This window comes from Rhinatrema bivittatum, chromosome 6 (genome assembly GCF_901001135.1).
Source record: "Rhinatrema bivittatum chromosome 6, aRhiBiv1.1, whole genome shotgun sequence".
NCBI classification, from domain to species: domain Eukaryota; kingdom Metazoa; phylum Chordata; class Amphibia; order Gymnophiona; family Rhinatrematidae; genus Rhinatrema; species Rhinatrema bivittatum.
The window spans coordinates 205,481,724-205,502,466 of NC_042620.1; the positions used below are offsets into that span (position 1 = coordinate 205,481,724).

Here is a 20,743-nt window from a genome sequence, read left to right on the forward strand (position 1 = left end):
AAGTGCAAATCTCTGCATGTAATTTTCAAAGCAAAAATATGCATGTAATTTCTTTTTGAGAACAGGTACAAAGCCCATGGTAAAAAGTACCCATGGACTATACTTTAAAATGGAGTTTTGAAAATTGCCCCATAATAAATGTGATAAATGCAGTTCAGATCATGAAACATTTACATGTATATTTGTCAGAGGTAATCAAATTATCCAGGAATGTAGAAATAGAAATATCTCATCGCACCTCGTCAATTACGTTATAGTGCTTTCCATTACAGTATATGATAACAATTTAACCTGTTTCAAGAGGCCTTTATAGTCATTGTTTCTCAAATTTACTGTCATAGTCATTCACATAAACACAATAATCTGTAGTAAGAATCTGGGGAATATTTAGAACCTCTGATTTCCGCCGCATTCAGGCAGGCCAATCCCCTCCAGCACCTCTGCCAGCAGATGGAGACGGAGCAAAAGCTAACATCACGGATATATGACATCAGCTCGCCAGTATTCTCCATCTCCAGCAGATGGTGGACATGCATTTCCCTACTGGGGATTGCCTGTGGGGAAAAAAAAAGGAAGAAAAAGAAGACAACTAGAAGATGAGACGTTTATATAGCACTGCTTGCCTTCTGAGGTGATACCGTTCTGTCCCTCCTTCAGTAGAAACCTTCAGTCTGGTAGTCTGTGGTGGTGTGGACTTTAAAAAAAAATTAGTGGTTGCAGGCCGATAGAGGCTCAGTGGTGAAGGCTTTCGCCCTCTCCCCTCATGGCCAGGACCCATTCCTGCTCTCAGCCATGGAAGGCTGAGCTCAGGTTAAAAGTTTTTATTTTATATAAAAAAAAAAAAGAGAAGAGAAGGAACTCTGTAGTGAAGAGTTTTCCTACCCGGTCTGTTTCCTCAGCGTTCGACTTCTCCCACTCACATCTCTGGAGAGTTCTGTGAGGTGTGGAGGTAGTTCAGATACGGTAGGTTGAGCACTCTTTTGGCTATGCCCTGCTCTCAGGCTTCTCCTTTTTGGTGCGCGTTAGGCCGCAGCGGTTAGTTCGCGCGTTTTTTAGTGTGTGTCATCGGCATGAGCCTCATTGGGAGTCTACCTCCGTGTCTCCTTTTAGGCGCTTGTGTGTTTGAGCGATTCTTTGGATGCACATTCTGTGCCTCCAGGTTGGGCGTCCTTCTTTCTGGATGCACATTTTGTGAGCCTAATATGGGTGCATTTTTATGCATGTACCTAGACGCACATTTTGTGTGTCTAGCTGGGCACGTGCCTATATGTCTGTCTGATCGCATTACAACCATGGTGCCGGTGGCAAAGAAGTCTAAGTGCTTACCTATTTGTGCTGCATACCACATCAGGGTGATATAGCCAGAGATTTCTACAAGCCTGTGTTAACGCTGACTGGATGCTCTTGGGGATTTGCCTCCTTCTGATTTTACCAACTATGGTCCATCTCCTTGGTCTGAGGGGAGTTGGACCGATGGCGACACAACGTGAGTGTCTTCTCCTTCAGTTGATCTACTAGCTGAGTCTTCAGGGGAGACTTGCTCTCAGGATGTCAGGTTCAGGCCTATGGGGCCTGGAATGGAGCTGTGCTCCTTTTAGAACATAAGAACATGCCATACTGGGTCAGACCAAGGGTCCATCAAGCCCAGCATCCTGTTTCCAACAGTGGCCAATCCAGGCCATAAGAACCTGGCAAGTACCCAAGGTGGAAGTTTTCCAGGGATTACAGACCTTTCTACAGGGGCGGTCATCTGAGTCGACAATATCTACTAGTTTAGGTCCATGCGCTCACAGTTCTCCTGGGTTTGCCACCACAGTCAAGGCTTTGTCAATGTGGCCTGACAAGGAGAATTGAAGCTATCCTAAAGCAAGCCATTGAGGCAGTGGCGATGAACTTGCAAATTGCTTCTTGTTGTGCCCTGATAGCTCAAACTACCTTGCATCTTTCTCAAGAATCTGGCAGCACCATTTCAGATAGCAAACCTATGGTAGAACTGGGGCTTGTCTTATTAGCTGATGCGGGCTGTGACCTGGTTTGCACAGCTGTCAGAGGAGTTGCTTCTAGAGATGTGAATCGGAACCGGAATCGGTTCTGATTCCGGTTCTGATTCATATCGTTAATTTTTTTTTGTGCGGCCCGATCGTGCTTTTGTTTATCGGCTGTGCCCGAGCCGATAAACAAAAAAACCCACCTGACCCTTTAAAACTGTTCCCTTAGCTTTCCCCACCCTCCCGAACCCCCCCAAAACTTTTTACAAGTACCTGGTGGTCAAGTGGAAGTCCCGGGAGCGATCTCCCACTCTCGGGGCCATCGGCTGCCACTAATAAAAATGGCGCCGATGGCCCTTTGCCCTTACCATGTGACAGGGTATCCGTGCCATTGGCCAGGCCCTGTCACATGGTAGGAGTAATGGACGGCTGGCGCCATCTTTAAAAATGGCGTGGGCTATCCAGTGCTCCTACCATGTGACAGGGGTCGGCCAATGGCATGGATACCCTGTCATATGGTAAGGGCAAAGGACCATCGGCGCCATTTTGATTAGTGGCAGCCGACGGCCCAAGAGCAGGAGATGGCTCCCGGGACCCCCAGTGGACCACCAGGTACTTGTAAAAAGTTTTTTTTGGGGGGGGGGATTCAGGAGGGTGGGGGAAGCTAAGGGAACAGTTTTAAAGGGTCGGGGTGGGTTTAGGGATTGTTTTGGTGTGCCGTTTTTCCCGCCCTCCCCCAAAACGATAAGAGAACCCCAGGAACAAAATCGTGGGCTTCTCTTATAGGGATCCCCCGATTTCTGACGATTTTGAAAATATCGTGCGATATTTTCAATCGTCCGAAGCCTGATTCACATCCCTAGTTGCTTCTGTTATAGCAGATAGACAGCAGCTGTGGCTGCACAACTGGTCAGCAGATACTATTTCAAAGTCCAGTCTCACTAAGCTGCCCTTCAAAGGTTCGCTTTTGTTTGGCAGTGAGTCGGAGAAAATAGTAAATGGGAGAAACCCAGATCCCTCACTTGCCAGAGCACATGAAGCTGGTTTCCCGGACTTTTCGGACAAGTGACCACTCTCAAGACTACAGGCATTTTCAGCCTTATAGGGGAAGTTCTTCCCAGAGATCCTGTCCTGTCTGCAGTTTTCAGTCCTTTTGCCCTTGAAAGCTTTGAAAGAATGAGGGCTCCAGAAGTGGAGCCCCTCAAGCTTCTCAGTGAAGATTTGTGGGCTCATCTGTTGGTGCAGCAGATAGGCATCCACCTATCTCATCTTTATCACAGGTAGGTCCAGATTACTTCGGATTAATGGGTCCTCAAAGTTGTTTGGGGCGGCTATGCTCTAGAATTTCTTTGCATTCCTCCAGATGCCTTTATGATATCTCCATTCAAATCACCTCAGAAGAGGGTAGCAGTGCAAGCTACATTGCAAAGGCTATTGGACCTGAAAGCCATGATTCCCATGCCCAAATTGCAGCAAAATACGGGCTGATATTCCATTAATTTTGTCATGCCCAAGAAAGACACGTCCTTTTGACCTATTCTAGAGCTCAGGGGAATCAACTGTCATTTGCAAGTCACTCATTTCAGGATGGAACTGGTGTGTCTGTCATAATGGTAGTATAATCAGGGGAATACCTCACATTTTTGGATCTCCTGGAGCAATATCTGCATATTCGCATTCGCCAGGAACATCAGTGGTTCCTACGGTTTGCCATTCTGAATTGTCATTACCAGTTTCAGGCCTTGCCTTTCAGGCTGGCTACTGCGCTCAGGACCTTTTTCCAAGGTCATGTAGTGGTAGTGGTGGCTTTACGCAAAGTCAACATTCTGGTTCACCTGTATCTGGACGACTGGTTGATTCGAATCAAGAGCGTGGAAGAGAGTCTTCGGGCTTCTAGCAAGGTAGTTTCATTAGTACAAGAGCTAGGCTGGGTGGTAAATCTGGCCAAGAGCAATTTGCAGCTGGCTCAGCTTCTGGAGTATCTCGGAGTTCCCTTCAGTACAAAGCAGGGCTGAATATTTCTGCTGGAGACTCGAATCCAAAGGTTGATGGCTCAAGTTCGAACCCTTACAAACACTAGTTGCCCAACAGTGTGGTCTTGCCTACAGGTCCTGGGGTTGATAGCTGCCGCATTAGAAGTAGTTCCCTGGGCAAGGGCAGTAGAGGAGGACAGGAAGGCTCATCTGCATACTGCTCCCAGCATCCCCCGGGAGAGGAGTCCAGAGGTCACCGTAAGCAATCCAGGGATTGACTTCCACAGCCCCAGCTTCCAGAGAATTTATTTGACAAGATTTACCTCTAGAAAAAACTATGCTGCCTCAGATCTAGCAATCTACTGGATTCCAGAAACTACATATCCTCTGTTTTAGCAGCAATTCCATTAATTTGCTCACCACAGAGGTCAGACTACACAATGTTAGGTTCCATATTAGGAGTTACCACCCAGGAAAATGATATGGGCATTATACTTGATATTACAATCGTCAGCTCAGTGTGCTGTGGCACTCAAAAAAACAAACAGAATGTTAGGAATTATTAGGAAGGGAATGGCAAATAAAACAGATTGTCAAAATGCTTTTGTATTGCTCCATGATGAGACTGCACCTTGAACACTGTGTGCAGTCCTGGTCACCGCATCTCAAAAATATAGTTGCACTGGAGAAAGTACAGAGAAGGGTAACCAAAATGATAAATGGCATGGAGCGCTTCCCCTATGAGGAACAGCTAAAGAAGTTAGGGTTCCTGTTTGTACCTTGGATCAGTCCAGACAATTGGGTTTATGCATCCCTACCAGCAGAAGGAGGTAGAGAATAAAAACTTTGAGGCACTGCTACATTAGCGGGAATGCCACCTGCAGTCCTTCAGTATTTCTCTGTCTCCAGCAGATGGTAGAGGTGCAAACCTGCAGTCTGGAGTTTGAAAAAAACAAACAAACAAAGGAAGACAGAAGATTCCTGGAAGGCTCCCTGAGGTGTTAGGTTCCTTCATGGGCCATCCCTTGGGTGGAGCGGGGGGGGGGGGGGGGGGTGTTGGTGACCCTTGAGCTAGCTCAACCCTTATCAGTCCTCACCTCCAGAGTCTGCTCCCTCTGCATCCAGAAGCAGAGAAGTAGCCCTTTTCTTTGTGCTTTCCTTGTTTGCTGGTTATTTCCTTTATTCGATGTCTGTGTGCGCATGTTATAAAATCAGGTGGCTGTGCACACATATGCACTGGATTTTACAATCTGCTTGTGCATGTGTGGGTGGCACACGTAAGGGAGGGGTGAACTTTTGCAAATTACATGCAGCAACGCAATCTGGCCTTCCCCAGTTCCTTCCCAGTCTGCTCCAATTAAAGAGCGGACTGGGAGGGAACTTCCCCACTCTCCTAGCTAAATTCCCTCCCTCTTCTCCTCTCCTCCCCACCTCCTAAACCCTACCTATCCTTTTTTTTTTTGTTTTTCAACTTACTTCAGGGCCGGAACTGAAGTAAGATGCACGTGCCGGCCGGCTGCCGGTGTGCGAGTCATTGGGACAGCATACAATGGCACTGTCCCGGCCTGCCCCTCTCCGTCCAGACCCCGCCTCTGGCCCTCCCCTTTGAAGAGGCCCGGCACTCGTGCGCATACTGGTGTTTACGCACGTGGCTGGGGCCCTTTGAAAATTTGTGCGATGCGCGCAAGTCCAGCCATGTTTACATACGCAGGGCTTTTAAAATTCGGCCTTAAAGCAACTGGCTCACCATTATCTACATGTTTATTCATGCCTTCAAAAAAATGTAACAAATTGATGAAGCAAGACTTCCCTTTGCTAAATCCATGTTGACTTTGTCCCATTTAAACTATGTCTATATGTTAAGTAATTTTCTGTAGAATAGTTTCAACCATTTTCCCCACTACTGATATTACTCACCAGTCAGTAGTTTCCCAGATCACCCCTTTTTAGAAACCTTTGTTACATTTGTCACCCTCCAATCTTCATGTACCATAGCTGATTTTAATGATAGTTTACAGATTACTAACAGTAGCTCTGCAATTTCATTTTTCAGTTCTTTCAGCACTCTGGGATGTATGCCATCAGGTCCAGGTGATTTTCTGCTCTTTAACTCTTTTCTGAGATTTGTTTCATTTCCTCTGAATCATCACCTTTAAATATCATTTCTGGCATGGGTATCTACCAAAAACAAACAGTAGGCTTCCTTAGCCTCTTGAAATTTTTGTATATCACTTCATCTAGATGCTGACTGAATGACCTTCATATTAGGTGTCATTGGTATATGTTTGTATATTTATTATTCAGTCTTCTAAATCAGTCATTATTCAATATCCTTGGTAAAATATTTATGTTTTTTGAATGTAATTTAAAAATATCAATTCATGATAGACTTATCTGGTATAACTTAAAAAACACCAACAGGTCTAATAGCCTGCTATAAAATCCAAATGCCCGATACAGGTCTGCATTTCGAACTGAGAAGTTCTTGTTCAGGGTGCAATTTCTTCAAGAGAAAGCATAATAGCGTTCTCAGCAAGTTTTACAATAGTGGCATCTTGACAGGAAATGATGACATAATGACAGATTATTATTTATAAGGCTGAGTAATAAATGTGCAAACATACACCGATTGATGCCTAGTATGAAGGTCATTCAGTCAGCATCTAGATGAAATGATATACACAAATTTCAAGAGGCTAAGGAGGCCTATTGTTTGTTTTTTGATTTACTTAATTCACCTAACCTCTGTATTGTCACGGGAGTGAGTAGTGTTTTTTGAAATGGGTATCTACCATACATCTTTCTCAATATGCAAAACTCATGGTACTCAGAAAGCTAAAACCATTACTCTCGCTGCCAAACTTTCGTACAGTGCTTCAATCGCTGATATTTGCAAGCACTGACTACTGTAATGCTTTACTACTCGGCCTACCCTATCCTACTGTAAGACCCCTGCAAATTTTACAAAACGCAGCAGCTAGAATTCTCACTGGGAAAAGTAAAAGGGATCACATCACAGATACTCTCGCCACTCTACATTGGCTACCCATTGAACAAAGAATACAGTTCAAAGCACTCTGCACAATACACAAACTTATCCATGACGAAAAAGCAGAATGGCTGAACACAGCACTTCGAGTCCACGTTCCACACAGAAATTTAAGATCAGCAAACAGAGCACTTTTAACCATTCCATCTGTGAAAACAGCAAGACTTACCCAAGTCAGGGAACGTGCACTGTCTCTGCCCGGCCCCATTTTATGGAACTCCATGCCCCTTGAACTTAGACTTCAGAGTAACCATAAACTTTTCAAAACGCAACTCAAAACCTGGCTTTTCAAACTAGCCTTCAATAAAGAGAGTGATGCAAGCATGTAAACAAGAATAAGCGGACATATAGCACCAAGCAGACAAATTCCAGTTACTACTGGAACTTAGCTCACCACCAATTTTAACTGTAGTCAAACCAACAGGATAAATCGCTATAAAACATACAATCCCCCAATTGATTTTCTTCATATGCATAATCCTTATAGTAAATTATATTAGTCTATATTGTTTGTTACCGAATAGTACTGGCACCACCTATGTAAATTATGATCCATATTCTCTTTGATATTGGTGCACTATTGTAAACCGTTATGATGGTAAATAACTTAATGACGGTATATAAAAACTCTTAAATAAATAAAAATAAATAATAAAGACTGAAGCCAAGAATTCATTTAATCTCTCCTCTATGGCCTCATCCTCCCTTAGTACCCCTTTTATCCCTCAATTATCTAATGGTCTAACTGACTCCCTCACAGTCATTTTGCTTCGAATGTACCTGAAAAAGTTTTTATTCTGAGTTTTTGCTTCCATAGTAAGCTTCTTTTCAAATTTTGTCTTTGCCTTCCTTATCAATGCTTTGCAAATAACTTGCCAGTGCTTATGCTGTTTCCTGTTTTTTTCATTTGGATCCCTTTTCCAACTTTGGAAAGATGTTCTTTGGGCTAGAACAAGCTCTCTCACCTCTCTTTTAATCATACCAGCAGTCGTTTGGCCTTCTTTCCATCTATTTTTAATGCATGGAATATATCTAGTCTGGGCTTTCAAGATGGTATTTTTAAACAATGTCCATGCCAGATGTAAACTGTTGACTGTTGCAGCTGCTCCTTCAGTTTTTTTTCTAACTATTTTTCTCATTTTATTATAATCTCCCTTTTGAAAGTTAAATACTAACGCAGTAGTTTTCTTTGGTTTCCTACTGCCTGTTATCAAGACAAATAAGATGTTATGATCACTATTGCCAAGTGGCCCTAATACTATTACCTCTTTCACTAAATCATGTCTTCCACTAAGGATTAAGTCTAATATAGCTCCCCCCTTTGTCAGTTTTTGTACCAGCTGCTCTATGAAGCAGTCATTTATTTCATCTAGAAACTTTACCTCCTTAAGCATGTCCCGATGTGACATTTATCTAGTCAGTACCGAGGTAAATGAAATCTCTATTACCGTGCTGCTAATTTTGTTAGCCCTCCTAATTTCTGTTAGCATTTCATCGTCTGTCTGTTAATTTTGTGCAGGTGGATGGTAGTAACCCCCACTTTTGTTCTATTCCCCTTTTCACCTGGAAATTCTATCCATAAATATTCTACAATGCATTTTATTTCTTGTAGAACTTTCATCTTTTTTTGACTCTATGCTTTAACATAGACCGCCACCCTCCACCAATTTAATCCATCCTGTGATTGCGATATAATTTGTACCCTGGTATCAGAGTTCCATTGGTTAACCTCCTTATAAAATTATCTCTGCCTCTTCATTCAGTGCTGTGCATTCTAACTTTCTCATCTTATTTTTTAGACTTCTAACATTTATACATTTGAAAGTATGCATTTTTCTTGTATTATCAACCTGCTTATCAATTGATGGGGATAATTTGAAATGTTTCTGCTCTGTCTGCTCTTTACTTAAAGGCACCATGGGTTATTTTAGCATTTATTATAACCTCTCTATTGGAATGCCCTAACATTCCTATTTTGTTAGTATCCTTCAAAGATAAATAATTCCAAACCATGAGCTTCTAAGTGACTGTCTGCTTTCCCCCCATCTTCTAATTTAAAAGCTGCTCTATCTCCTTTTTAAAGGTTAGTGCCAGCAGCCTGGTTCGAGAACAGAGAAGTATCAACAAACAAGAATGCCACTATACTGGGGCCACACAGAGCAAAAAGCACATATATAGAAAGTCAAACAAGAGCAAAGACTAAGGAAAAACACTGGGATGTCCACAACAAGGAGTAGAGAAGACTTCAAGATAACCCCTGATGCAGTCTTAAAAAGGTGTGGCAGTGTTGCATCATCACATCTTCAAGGCATGAACCTGTGTAGCTCAGCCTATGGTCTGCTGAGGACCCTGCGAGGGGGGGAGGGGCCGCACTGCAGCCAGGGTCCTCACTGTAACCCCCCCCCCAAAAAAGGGCAGATTCCAGACACTCTAGGAGTGACTCCTCCCCCTGGATTCCAATTCTCCTGCCTTCTGCAGCATTTTGGGGGGTGGGGCTATCCCCTATCAGACCCTCTGACATCACTTTTGACTCCGTAGACTGCCATCACTTACCATCTGCGCTATCATCACCAAGAATCCTGATGTTTCTCTTGCCTGATTCCTGCTCCTGCCTGACTGCTTTCTGTAATGTTTTGGAGGATGGAGCTATGTCCTGTTAGAGAATCCAACATCACCTCTTGCTCCTAGGACTTCAACAGTGCTATCTGTCCCGGAGACGGATCATGCGCTGAAGGGGCGCAAGCCAAAGGGGTTGGATAATATGCTTCCCTTTCTCCTGGGCTTATCCTGCCGGATGAAAAGATATGTGTTAGATTTTTTGGCTCGCGGGCTACCTGTGCAAGCCAGCTCACTCACCCAGTGCCAAGTCAGGTCTCCGTTGCCACTCTGTGATCACACAAAGAGCAGAAAGCACATACACAGCAACCAAGAGCTAGAACTAAGGCAAAGCACTAGGATGGCCACAACATGGAGTAGAGGAGACTCCAAATTGAGGCAACCTTAAAAAGGCTTAAAAAGGCATGGCAGTACTCCGTCATGAAGTTTTCAAGGTATGACTGTGACCTGCTGACAGCACTTGGATGTAGGACGGCCACATTGCAGACTGGATCCTCACAAAAGCAAACAAATATTTGTTAAGCAATTTTGCTTTTTCCTCATCAGCTTCTACATATTGCGTCTCTTCACCTTTGAGTTTCACAATTCTACTTTTGCACTTCCTTCTATCACTAATGTATCTTAAAGTCTTGTCCACCCATTTTACCGGATTTGCTATTTTTTCTTCCATTTGAATTTTTGCATTCCTGATTACTTTCCCAGCTTTCTCTTAGCATTTCCAGATATTGTTGCCCATCTTCCACTTTCTGTGATCTCTTGTAGTTTATGAACGCTAACCTTTTCTCCCTTAACTTTGCAGTTGCTTCTTTAGAAAACCATAGTGGCCTCTTTTTCCTCTTTCCTTTATTTACTTTACTAACAAAAAAGTTAACATAGTTGATTTTATAATATCTCCTTTTAATTTTGCCCACCGCTCTTCTATTTCCCCTAGATTTTCCCACTCAACTAACAACTCCTTCAGGGATTCCCTCATTTTAACAAAGTTAGTTTTCTTGAAGTCTAGCATCCTTGTCTTTGAATGAACCTTCATTTCTTGTGCTCTAATACTGAATCACACCATCCAGTAATCACTGGATCCCAGGTGATCATCAACTATAATATCAGTGGCAGGACCAGTACTCTGGAATTCAATGCCGGAGGAGATACGGTTAATGAGAGAGTATAAGCTATTTAGGGAAATGCTAAAAACCTGTCTTTTTAAGGAGGCTTATAATGATATATAAAGGTAAAGAGACAGGGCTGAAGAATTAAGCAGCAAGGGGATTTAGAGGGGAAAGTCAAGAGTCGCTTAGTCATGTTGTCTGTTTTATATTATTTTGTATGGTATTGTATTTTATTTGTTTTAAAATTTAATGTATGTAAAATTTGTAAACCGCCTAGATTGATGCTAGGCAATATAGAAAAAGGAGAAAATAAATAAATAAAATAGCGGCCCCTCCCGGGTGGGTTCCATTATCATTTGACAGAACAATTCTCCATGCAAACAATCCAGGATATCCCTGGATTTTATATATTTTTATTTATTTTTTATTATTTATTTAGAAGATTTATATACCGATGAACGTTGGGAACATCTCATCGGTTTACATTAAACAACTTATAGCTAACCGAGCTTTACATAGAAATTGGAACCAAATATAAATATAAAAGAAACAGAAACAGAACAGATAATTTAAAACAGGAAAACATCAACATTTAACTTATAAAGGGTTCAAAATATGTGGAACAGTAAAATAAATTAAAGGGAATGATGGGAGCAGTAAAATAAATTAAAGGGAAGAAAGGGAGGAGCTATTTACTGGAAACGTAGGGGGTATAAAAGTATAAAAGTAGGGGGTATAAAAGTACCAATGAAGGTAATAATATTAGGAATTCACAACAAGAAAAAAGGTGCCAGGGGAGGATGTTAATCAATATATTTGTATATATTTTATCTTTTGGTTTTGGAAATAAAATTGTGTGCACCTTTTCATTGTAAACAAACATCCGTATTCTTTACTGAGACACTAGCGTAAGTGAATAAAGGAAGTGTAGTTTATAAAAAAAATGTCATTAATTTCTTCTGGGAAATGAAATAAAAATCAGCAGTGAGAGAAAATGAATGAATGTATTTGTTTTGAATACCAGCTGTATTATCTAAAGTAAAACAATATTTTTGCTAGTCCTGCTGCTCTCAGAGTATTCATAATTATCAACAAAATAACCTCTTAACCATATGTCCTTTGGGTCTCTATCAGGCAAATGTGGAGCACCTGACAGACAAGATGAAGACTGAAATTCAGCGTGGTCTTGTGCTGAGGTAAGTGTCACCAGAGCTCTTTTCAGATCCTTTCGTTAGTCATCCTACATGTGTGGCAGGGCATCTCGTCTTTCCTTCTCATCTTGGCAGAGGTGCATAGGAAGGGTCAGAGGGCTCTCTGATGGACTGATGTAATTAAAAGTGAATAAAAAATGTATGTTAAATGTTTAGTACACATTTCCTTTTCTCATGAAAAGTGACAACCTGGACATCATTGTATTCCTTTCCAAAGCGTTATCGTGTGGCAACAGTAACCCCCCCCCCCAAAAAAAAAAAACAAAAAAAAAAACAATGTTAGGAATTATTAGGAAGGAATGGAGACTAAAACCAGAGAATGTCATAATACCTCTGTATCGCTCCATTGTGAGACCGCACCTAAAGTACTGTGTGCAGTTCTTGTCATCACATCTCAAAAAACATATTGCTGAACAGGAAAAGGTACAGAGAAGGGCAACCAAACTGATAAATGGAAGGAATGGCTTCCCTGTTAAAAAAAGGCAAAAGAGGTTAGGGCTGTTCAGCTTGAATAGAGATGACTGAGGAGGGATATGGCTGAGTTCTATAAAATTATGAGTGGAATAGAACAGGTAAATGTGAATCGGTTATTTACTCATTTAAATAATACAAAAACTAGGGGACATCCATGATGTTAGTAATTAGCACATTTAAAACATATCAGAACATTCTTTTTCATGCAATGCAAATTAAGTTCTGGGATTCTTTTCAGAGGATATAGTAAAGGCAGCTAGCAGAGCTGGATTTAAAAACGGTTTGGGCAAATTCCTGGAGATGTCTATAAACTATTAACCAGATAGGCTTGGGGAGAGCTACTACTTATTCCTGTGGGTTAACAGCATGGTAACTAGCTACTTTTTGAGATCTTGCCAAGTACTTGTGACCTGAATTAGCAACTGTTGGAAACAGGATTCTGGGCTTGATGGATCCTCAGCCTGCCCCAGTACTACAATTCTTATATTCTTATGTCGCAATGTTTGAGCCAGAGAGGAAGCATCCTTTGCTTTGGAGGTCTTGAGAGCGGGTTTGGCAATTTTTCACCCACTCAAGGGTGCCAAATGTACAGAATTCTTTAATCATTTATTTTCAATAGAGAAAGATTTTCACCAGATTTTCTGTAAATTAAGGTAAGATGATATTAATCTATATGACTTATTCTAATGCTTGTTATATTAGTTATGCTGGGTGGTTGTTCTCCCTTGGAAGTCCCTTGGTTTAGGGGGAAGGGAAAATTTGTTTTAGTATGATATTCCTAGCTTGTTGAAATACTTCACCAATAAAGATCAGATTCGAAACATTGAACTAGTGTCAGCATTTCCTGTCTGAAAGAAATCTTCATTTTTAAATGCATACAAAAAATCCTTTAAAAAAATTGTGCACAGAAAGTGTGACACTGGAAAGTTGGACTCTAAGGTGACTGATTATAACTTTCAATGTACATGAGATTGGTCACATATGACTTATGTGTAGAGAACATTATATGATGGTCACTCTTTAATCTCCATGTTGTTTGTTTATCATCTTCTAATAAAGGAGGCTCTTTATTATATAATTCTTAGCTTGTTAACAGGATGCTGGCAGGCTGAGATCAGCAAGGGAACCTATGTAAGGTGACTTCAGCAAGCTTGTTTATCTATGTCTCCATCTGCTGGTCAGTGGGCATAATGCTTCTGGACTGGTCTGGCTAGACTCAAGGACAGGAAATTATCAGGTAAAAATAAATTTCTTCTTTCTTGGAGATAGCACATGTCTTCAGCATGATGTTTGTGCAACACAGTGACTAGTACGTCCAGCAACCTAACACAATTCATACTTTTGACTTCCATTTCTATAAACATTTCAATTCCTTGCCTTTTGACAAGAGCACTGACCATGATCTTAGTTTCCACGAGAACTCTGGTCCATAAGTCTTACGGTGTAGCATACTATAAGGGGTCAATTTTTAAAAAGTACACGCGGGCATCCATATGCGCGCGCTACCTGGCATGCACACATGGATGCCAGATTTTATAACAAGCGCGTGCCAGCGCGCGCATGTTATAAAATCGGGGGTCGGCGCATGCAAGGGGGTGCACATTAGTGCAACTTGTGCGCGCCGATGCCCGTGGCCTTCCCCCGTTCCCTCCCAGGCCACTCCGATTTCGAAGCGGCCTGGGAGGGAACTTCCCAACTCCCTAAACTGACCTCCCTTTCCCTTTCCCTTCCCCTAACCTACCCCCCCCCCCCCAAAATATTTGTTATACCTGTTGCGCCTGCCTCGGGGCAGGTGCAGGTTGCGTGCTTCAGCAGCCTGCCAGCACGCAATCCCCCGGCACAGCAGCAAATGGCCGCTGTGCCGGAAGCCTCTGACCCCGCCCCGCCCCTTTTCCGAAGCCCCGGGCCTTTTTTAAATAGGCCTGGTGCGTGTAAGCCCACCTACGCACATAAGGCTTTTTAAATCCGGGCCTAAGTGAGCCAGAACTTAAACAATAGTTCTGAGAGTAGAAATAAAATGCGGGAGATCCTATTCCATGTTCTACAGTATTGTTTATTTGTTGGAATTTATTATCTGCACTCTTTGCACTTAAAAGATTTGAGGTGGATTACATGATAAAATGTACATAATAAAAACAACAAGCATAAGACATAGAACAGCCATAACAAAAAAATAATAAATTCTGCTGATCATATATTGCCAGCCAATAAAGACAAATAATAGTCTGCTCTGACGCTGGTAGCTTTTTCTAAAGAGATCTTCAATTAAAGAATAAGAGAAGCAGTCAATGAGTTGAAGTTAGACCAATAGATTCCTGATGGTAAGCTAGTTAAACAAAAGGTTTTTAAAGCCTTTTTAAAGGTGTTCTGACATTCAGTAGTCCGAATCCTGCATGGTAACAAGTTCCACAGGATTGCACCTGCAATTGAAAAAGCTCTCTGATGAAATCCAAATGTGCAAGTTTTACAGAAGGAACTTCCAGTGAGCCTTTGTTCTCAGATCTTAATAATTGGGGGGGGGGGGGGGGGGGGCTTATAGACCCTTAACTAACCCAGCAAGTAGGATCCCCCTCAATGATTCGATGTATCAATGTACCTAACTTATATTGGATTATATATTTAATAGGGAATCAATGCAATGAATATAATACTGATGATATATGATAACACATTGAGGTACCTGTGAGAATGTGAGCAACAGCATTCTGAACGAGTTGAAGAGGACATAAGGCATTTGCTGGAAGCCCTGTATACAGCACATTATAATAACCCATAGGAAGCAGAATATCCTGCCCCCAGTGCCTTAGGTTAAAAGTTGTATTTTGTGTCTAAGCCACTGGACAGTAAATACTGTCTACCCAGGCCATTTTGTTCTAACCACAAACATCTGCATTTTCACATAACTTTAAGAACAACAGTAGTTTAAAGAATTCATGAGGAATGCTTCTTGCTTGGGAGCGCTTAGAAAGTAAAAATGCTCAATCGTATCTGTCTTTCCTCTCTTTCCAGGAATGAAAAGTGTCATGATCATTATACCACCGAGTTTTTGTACAACTTGTATTCCTCTGAAGGCAGGGGCATTTTTGACTGTCGAACCAATGTCCTGGGGCACTTGCAGCAGGTACAGACAAGCAGACAAAATTTGATATGGCAAGCATTAGCATAGAATATGATTTGGTTTAGTATCAGGTTTTTTTTATTTCAGTAATAAGTCTTATTTGTTTCCTGAAATGCTATGGGGTCTAGCCACCTAACTTTGAAAATGAACTGGGGATGGGCAACTAAATTTAGTTGTCCAGTTTTACTCAGTTAAATTTAGGCACTCAAAAAAGTGGGTGGCCCTATGGGTAGGATTTGGTCGGAGAGGGAAATGAACAAGTTAGTGCTGATTTTATGTACAAGCCAATTAACTTAGGAAACCACATGCAGGTGCAGCTATACCTGCATTTGGAGCCAGTGATTTCCCCCTCCACCCTACCCAGTGAAAACCTAGCAATCCTGCAATCCTTCCTCCCATCTGCCTATTAAACAAACTGATAGCTCTCACAACTTCCCCTCTCACTTCCCAGAATCTCCTGAAAAGTTCCCAGTGCGAAGCCAGCATGAGGACTCAGTTGTTCTTTCTACCAATGTAGAGTCCAGGGTTGCTTTAGTGCTAGGTATTGCCAGAACAATACTGGTTGTTCGGCTGGCAGGAGGTGAGAATGTATCAACCTCAGAATTGGGAGCTTTTCAAGGAGTGGAGGGAAAGGATTGAGGGTGTATGTAACGTTTTGGCTAGCCGCAGGATGGCCGGTGACCAGCCACACTCACCAACAGCTCCTCACGCAGCTGATACAGCCGAAACACCATCTTGCCACATCTTAGGTCTCCTAGGTTCATGTGCTCACGGTGCAATGCCTCTTAAAGGCCTGCGGCAGGAAATCCTTCAGCTGGCGCTCGCTGATAATGTCACCAACCCTGCTCTAGCAGTGCGTGTTGCTTGCTGTCTCCATGCTTTGCCTCGACTTGCCTCTTTGGTATCAAAGGGATAGATCTTAAAAAAATACGCGCGCACGTACTTTTGTTCACGCAAACGTCGCGAACAAAAGTACACCAGATTTTAAAAGATATGCGCGTTGCTGCACGTATCTTTTAAAATCCGGGGTCGGCGCACGCAAGGCTGCGCAAAATCGGCAGCCTGCGTGCGCCGAAGCGCGCAGCCTGCCTCCGTTCCCTCCGAGGCCGCTCCGAAATCGGAGCGGCCTCGGAGGAAACTTTCCTTCCGCATCCCCCCACCTTCCCCTCCCTTCCCCTATCTAACCCATCCCTACCTTCAAAGGTAGGGGGGATTTAGGTAGGGCTGCTTCAAGCAGGCGTAACTTGTGCGCGCCGCCTCGTCATCCCCCGGCACAGGCCACAGTGCCGGGGGACTCGGGACCGCCCTCCCGGCCTGCCCCCGAAGCCTTGCCACGCCCCCGGACCTGCCTCGGACCGCCCCCTGACCCCAGGCATGCCCCCAGGACATGCCCCCGGTCTTTGGACACGCCCCGGACACGCCCCCTCCCGCCCCTTTTACGAAGTCCCGGGGCTTGCGTGCGCCGGCGGCCTATGCAAAATAGGCGCGCGAGGGCCCTGTGTGCGTAAATCTGGCCGGATTTACACGCGCAGGGCATTTAAAATCCGCCCCTTACTGAACATATAGGTAAGCGTAGTTTAATGGGACAAAGGCAGTCTTGCCTCACAAATTTACTACATTTTTTTGAGGGTGTATATAAACATGCATAAAGGTGAGTCAGTTGATAATGTATCTGGATTTCCAGAAAGCATTTGACAAAATCCCTTTTGAGAGACTTAAGAAATTAGAAAGTCATGGGACAGGTGGCAGTGTCCTATTGTGGATTGCCAAGTGTTAAAAGACAGAAAACAGGGATAAATGGTACATTTTCCCAATGGAAAAAGGCGAATAGTGGAATTCCCCAGGGATCTGTTCTGGAACCACTGCTTTTTAATATATTTATAAACATCCTGGAAATGGGAACAAACAAGTGAGGTGATCAAATTTGCCGAATACACAAAATTATTCAAAGTTGTCAAATCACAAGAGGATTGTGAGAAATTGCAGGAGGACATTGCAAAACTGGGAGACTGGGCATGCAAATGCAAATGAAATTTAATGTAGACAAGTGCAAAGTGATGCACTTTGGGAAGAGTAACCCAAATTATAGCTACAAAATGCAAGGTTCCACATTAGGAGTTGCCACTCAGGAAAAGGATCTTAGGTGTCACCGTTGAAAATACATTGAAATCTTCTGCTCAGTGTGCAGCAGCAGCAGCCAAGAAAGCAAATAGAATTCCAGAGATTATTAGGAAAGGCATGGAAAATAAAACAGAGGTTATCATAATGCCTCTGTATCGTTCCATGTTGCGACCTCATCTTTAGTATTATGTTCAGTTCTGGTCACCACATCTCAAGAAAGATATATCAGAATTAGAAAAGGTACAGAGAAGGGCGACCAAGATGATAAAGGGGATGGAGCAATTCCCCTATAAAGAAGGGTTAAAGAAGTTAGGACTGAGGGGGCAGATATGATAGAGGTCTATAAAATAAGTGGAATGGAACAAGTAAACAGTTTATTCTTACAGTTTAATCAGTTTACTCTTTTGAAAAGTACAAAGACCAGGGGACACAATGAAATTACTGGGTAATATATTTAAAACTAATAAGAAAAATATGTTTTAACTCAATGCATAATTAAGCTCTGGAATTCGTTGCCAGAGGATGTGGTGAAAGCTATTACTATAGCTGCGTTTAAAAAAGGTTTGGACAAGTTCCTGGAGGAAAAATCCATTAACCATTATTAAGATAGAATTGCAGAAATCTACTGATTTTTCTTGGGATAAGCAGCTTAGAATCTATCTATCCCTTGGGATCCTGCCAGGTACTTGTGACCTGGCTTGGCCACTATTGGGAACAGGATACCTAGCTTGATAGACCCGTGGTCTGACCCAGTATGGCAAGCCTTATGTTCTTATGTTCTTGCCTCGTCCTGCCTTGTTGTTGTCCTGCCTCACTGTTCTTGTGTTGTATCTGCCTGCCGTGTTTTGGTCCTTTATGCCCTGTCTGTTGTGTCTGTCTGTCTCTTCCTGATTTCTGGTTTTGATCCCGGTGTCAGACCCTGACCATACTTCTGGATAGCAGTCTGACTTGACCCCAGCCTGGTCCTCAACACTGCCTGATTTCCACCTGCCCCAACATTGGGACCTTGATGCTGCCTGATCTCTGCCTACCCCGATTTCTGCCTGGACCTTGACAGTGCTTACTCACTGCCTGCCCTGACCACAGCCTGCTACTTGACTTCTTCCGACTGCTTCTTACAGGACCCTTGCTTAAACCCTACTTGCCCCTAGAACCCAAGGGTTCAGTCTATGGGGAACAGGGCTGTATATGTGAAGCCCTAGACCCAGTCCTTGTAAGAGCGAGTCCACCTGCTGTTGGCATGGGCCTAGTGAGTTAGCTTGCTAAGCTGTGTCTATCACGCCACAGCCCAAGAGATGATATTCATGACAGTGTGTCAGTTTGCACATTGGGTGAGTGCGAGAAGGAATTGCAATGTTGGCAGGGGTGGGGTGTATAAGAGGAATTAGCTGGCTAGCTCTGATTTTCAGTGCTGGCTAGCTAAGTTTAGGTTCCTAAATCTGAGCAGACTAAATCTAGGCAATTAAATTGAAGCTGGCTAGATTTAGAATGATTTTCAGTTGAAAGTCTAGCCAGCTAGGATCAGCTGAAAATTAGCTTAAATTATTTAGCCAAAATTGTGGCTGTTAAAGTTGGGCATGTGTGCCACTACTATGACTGATATTAAGTTGGATATGTTGGCACTGAAGTCTGACTCCAGCATCAAGCACCTCCAGCACCAAGTTAAGAAGATTGCGACACTGAAAAGGGACTCTGATCAGTCTCGGAGGATTAACCTCTGGATCCTGGGGATTCCCAAATGAACCAACTTATAGACTTTTTTTTTTTTAGGCAATTGGATCTAAATTTTTCCCAACCTTTTGAGACTGAGCGGGCGCATCGATCTCTGTCTTCCCAACTGCTGACAGCCAGATTCCCTCGTTCAATCTTCTTGAAGCTCCTCTAGAATCCTTAAGTCTTGGACATTTTGTAGAAGACAGGGCTGGAGAACCTTTTCTTACCTGCCATGTCTTCCAAAATATTCTATGTTAGAGGGAAGTCTAATAGTAGTGGGATACTGGCTGCTTTACTTGCCAGACTTTAAGAAACTAGTTTCTTGACAGAAACAATTTCTAGCACTGCAAAGGCAGCTGAAGAGCTTACATGCAGATATGGGTTCCTATATCCTGCATGGATGCAGGTGACAGTGAATAATATGACCAAAAACTTTGACCCTGCTTTGCTTCACTCATTTTTAAATGAGATCTCAGATCAAGAAATGGAGCTGAAATGAAGATTTTGTGGCCTGTCTGGATGTAATCCCTAACTTTCTTTGGTTTCCTAGGCTGCGAAAGGGACCTGGTCACTCTAGAATATGCTACTGGTTGATATATTGGTTATGCGGTCCTTCTTTATCCTTTCTTGCACCCAAACTACAGCCAGTTTGCTATGCCCATGGATCATTGTGACTACAGTCCCTAAGTTCCTTGGATCTAAATCATGTGGCACAGAGACAGTGGACTTGTAGTCCTGTATATATGATTTTGATAACTCTGGTAGTCAGCTATGTATGGCGTTTGTGGCATCAAGTATATGGGAGCACTTGTATGTTCTTTGCTTTTAGATGAGTAGGGATAACTGATGTTTCGTGGATAGTTCAGGACACTTGTTGGCTTTTGCATGGTTTGTCTGAGAAGGTTGATAATTTACTGTGTGTATTGTAGTGCTGCTAGCTGATTGTGGATGGTGTGTGTGATAAATAAACAGGGTCATTCTCAAATCATGTTAGGGCCTCATTGCTTGATAAAAGGGGTCTAACGCACGATCTTTATCCCATAGCGCGTTTGTATGCAAATTGAATACTGAGTATGCAAAAGCTAGCTTTTTATGTAAATGAGAGACTCCTACTGCATATCAAGAAAATTTAATGCACACTAACACGGGATTTAATGTCGGAAATAAACACCTTTTTTTTTGTGCAGTAGAGGGGGAAAAAGGTTTTATCACAGAATAGCCACCATTATCTCAGATCACGGCTATAATAGAGGCTAATATCGTGATTGTGAAAATGAGGGCATTGCTCACACACACCTACACAGCCCTGCTGGGCCAAATAAAATATCTTTTCTTACCTGCCCTGTCTTCCAAAATATTCTGTTATGGGGAAGTCTA

At 42.7% G+C, this 20,743-nt stretch overlaps 1 protein-coding gene across 4 annotated transcripts in view; it reads left to right on the plus strand.

Annotated features, from left to right (window-relative positions):
- The window catches only part of PFKL (phosphofructokinase, liver type), a 236,743-nt gene that overhangs the window by 187,843 nt on the left and 28,157 nt on the right, over positions 1-20,743 (plus strand). For all 4 annotated transcript variants that reach the window (XM_029606470.1, XM_029606472.1, XM_029606471.1 and 1 more), the window contains 2 exons: positions 11,864-11,925; positions 15,424-15,535. In XM_029606470.1, coding sequence (XP_029462330.1) covers positions 11,864-11,925; positions 15,424-15,535 — 174 coding nt within the window. The remainder of the gene's footprint in view (positions 1-11,863; positions 11,926-15,423; positions 15,536-20,743) is intronic.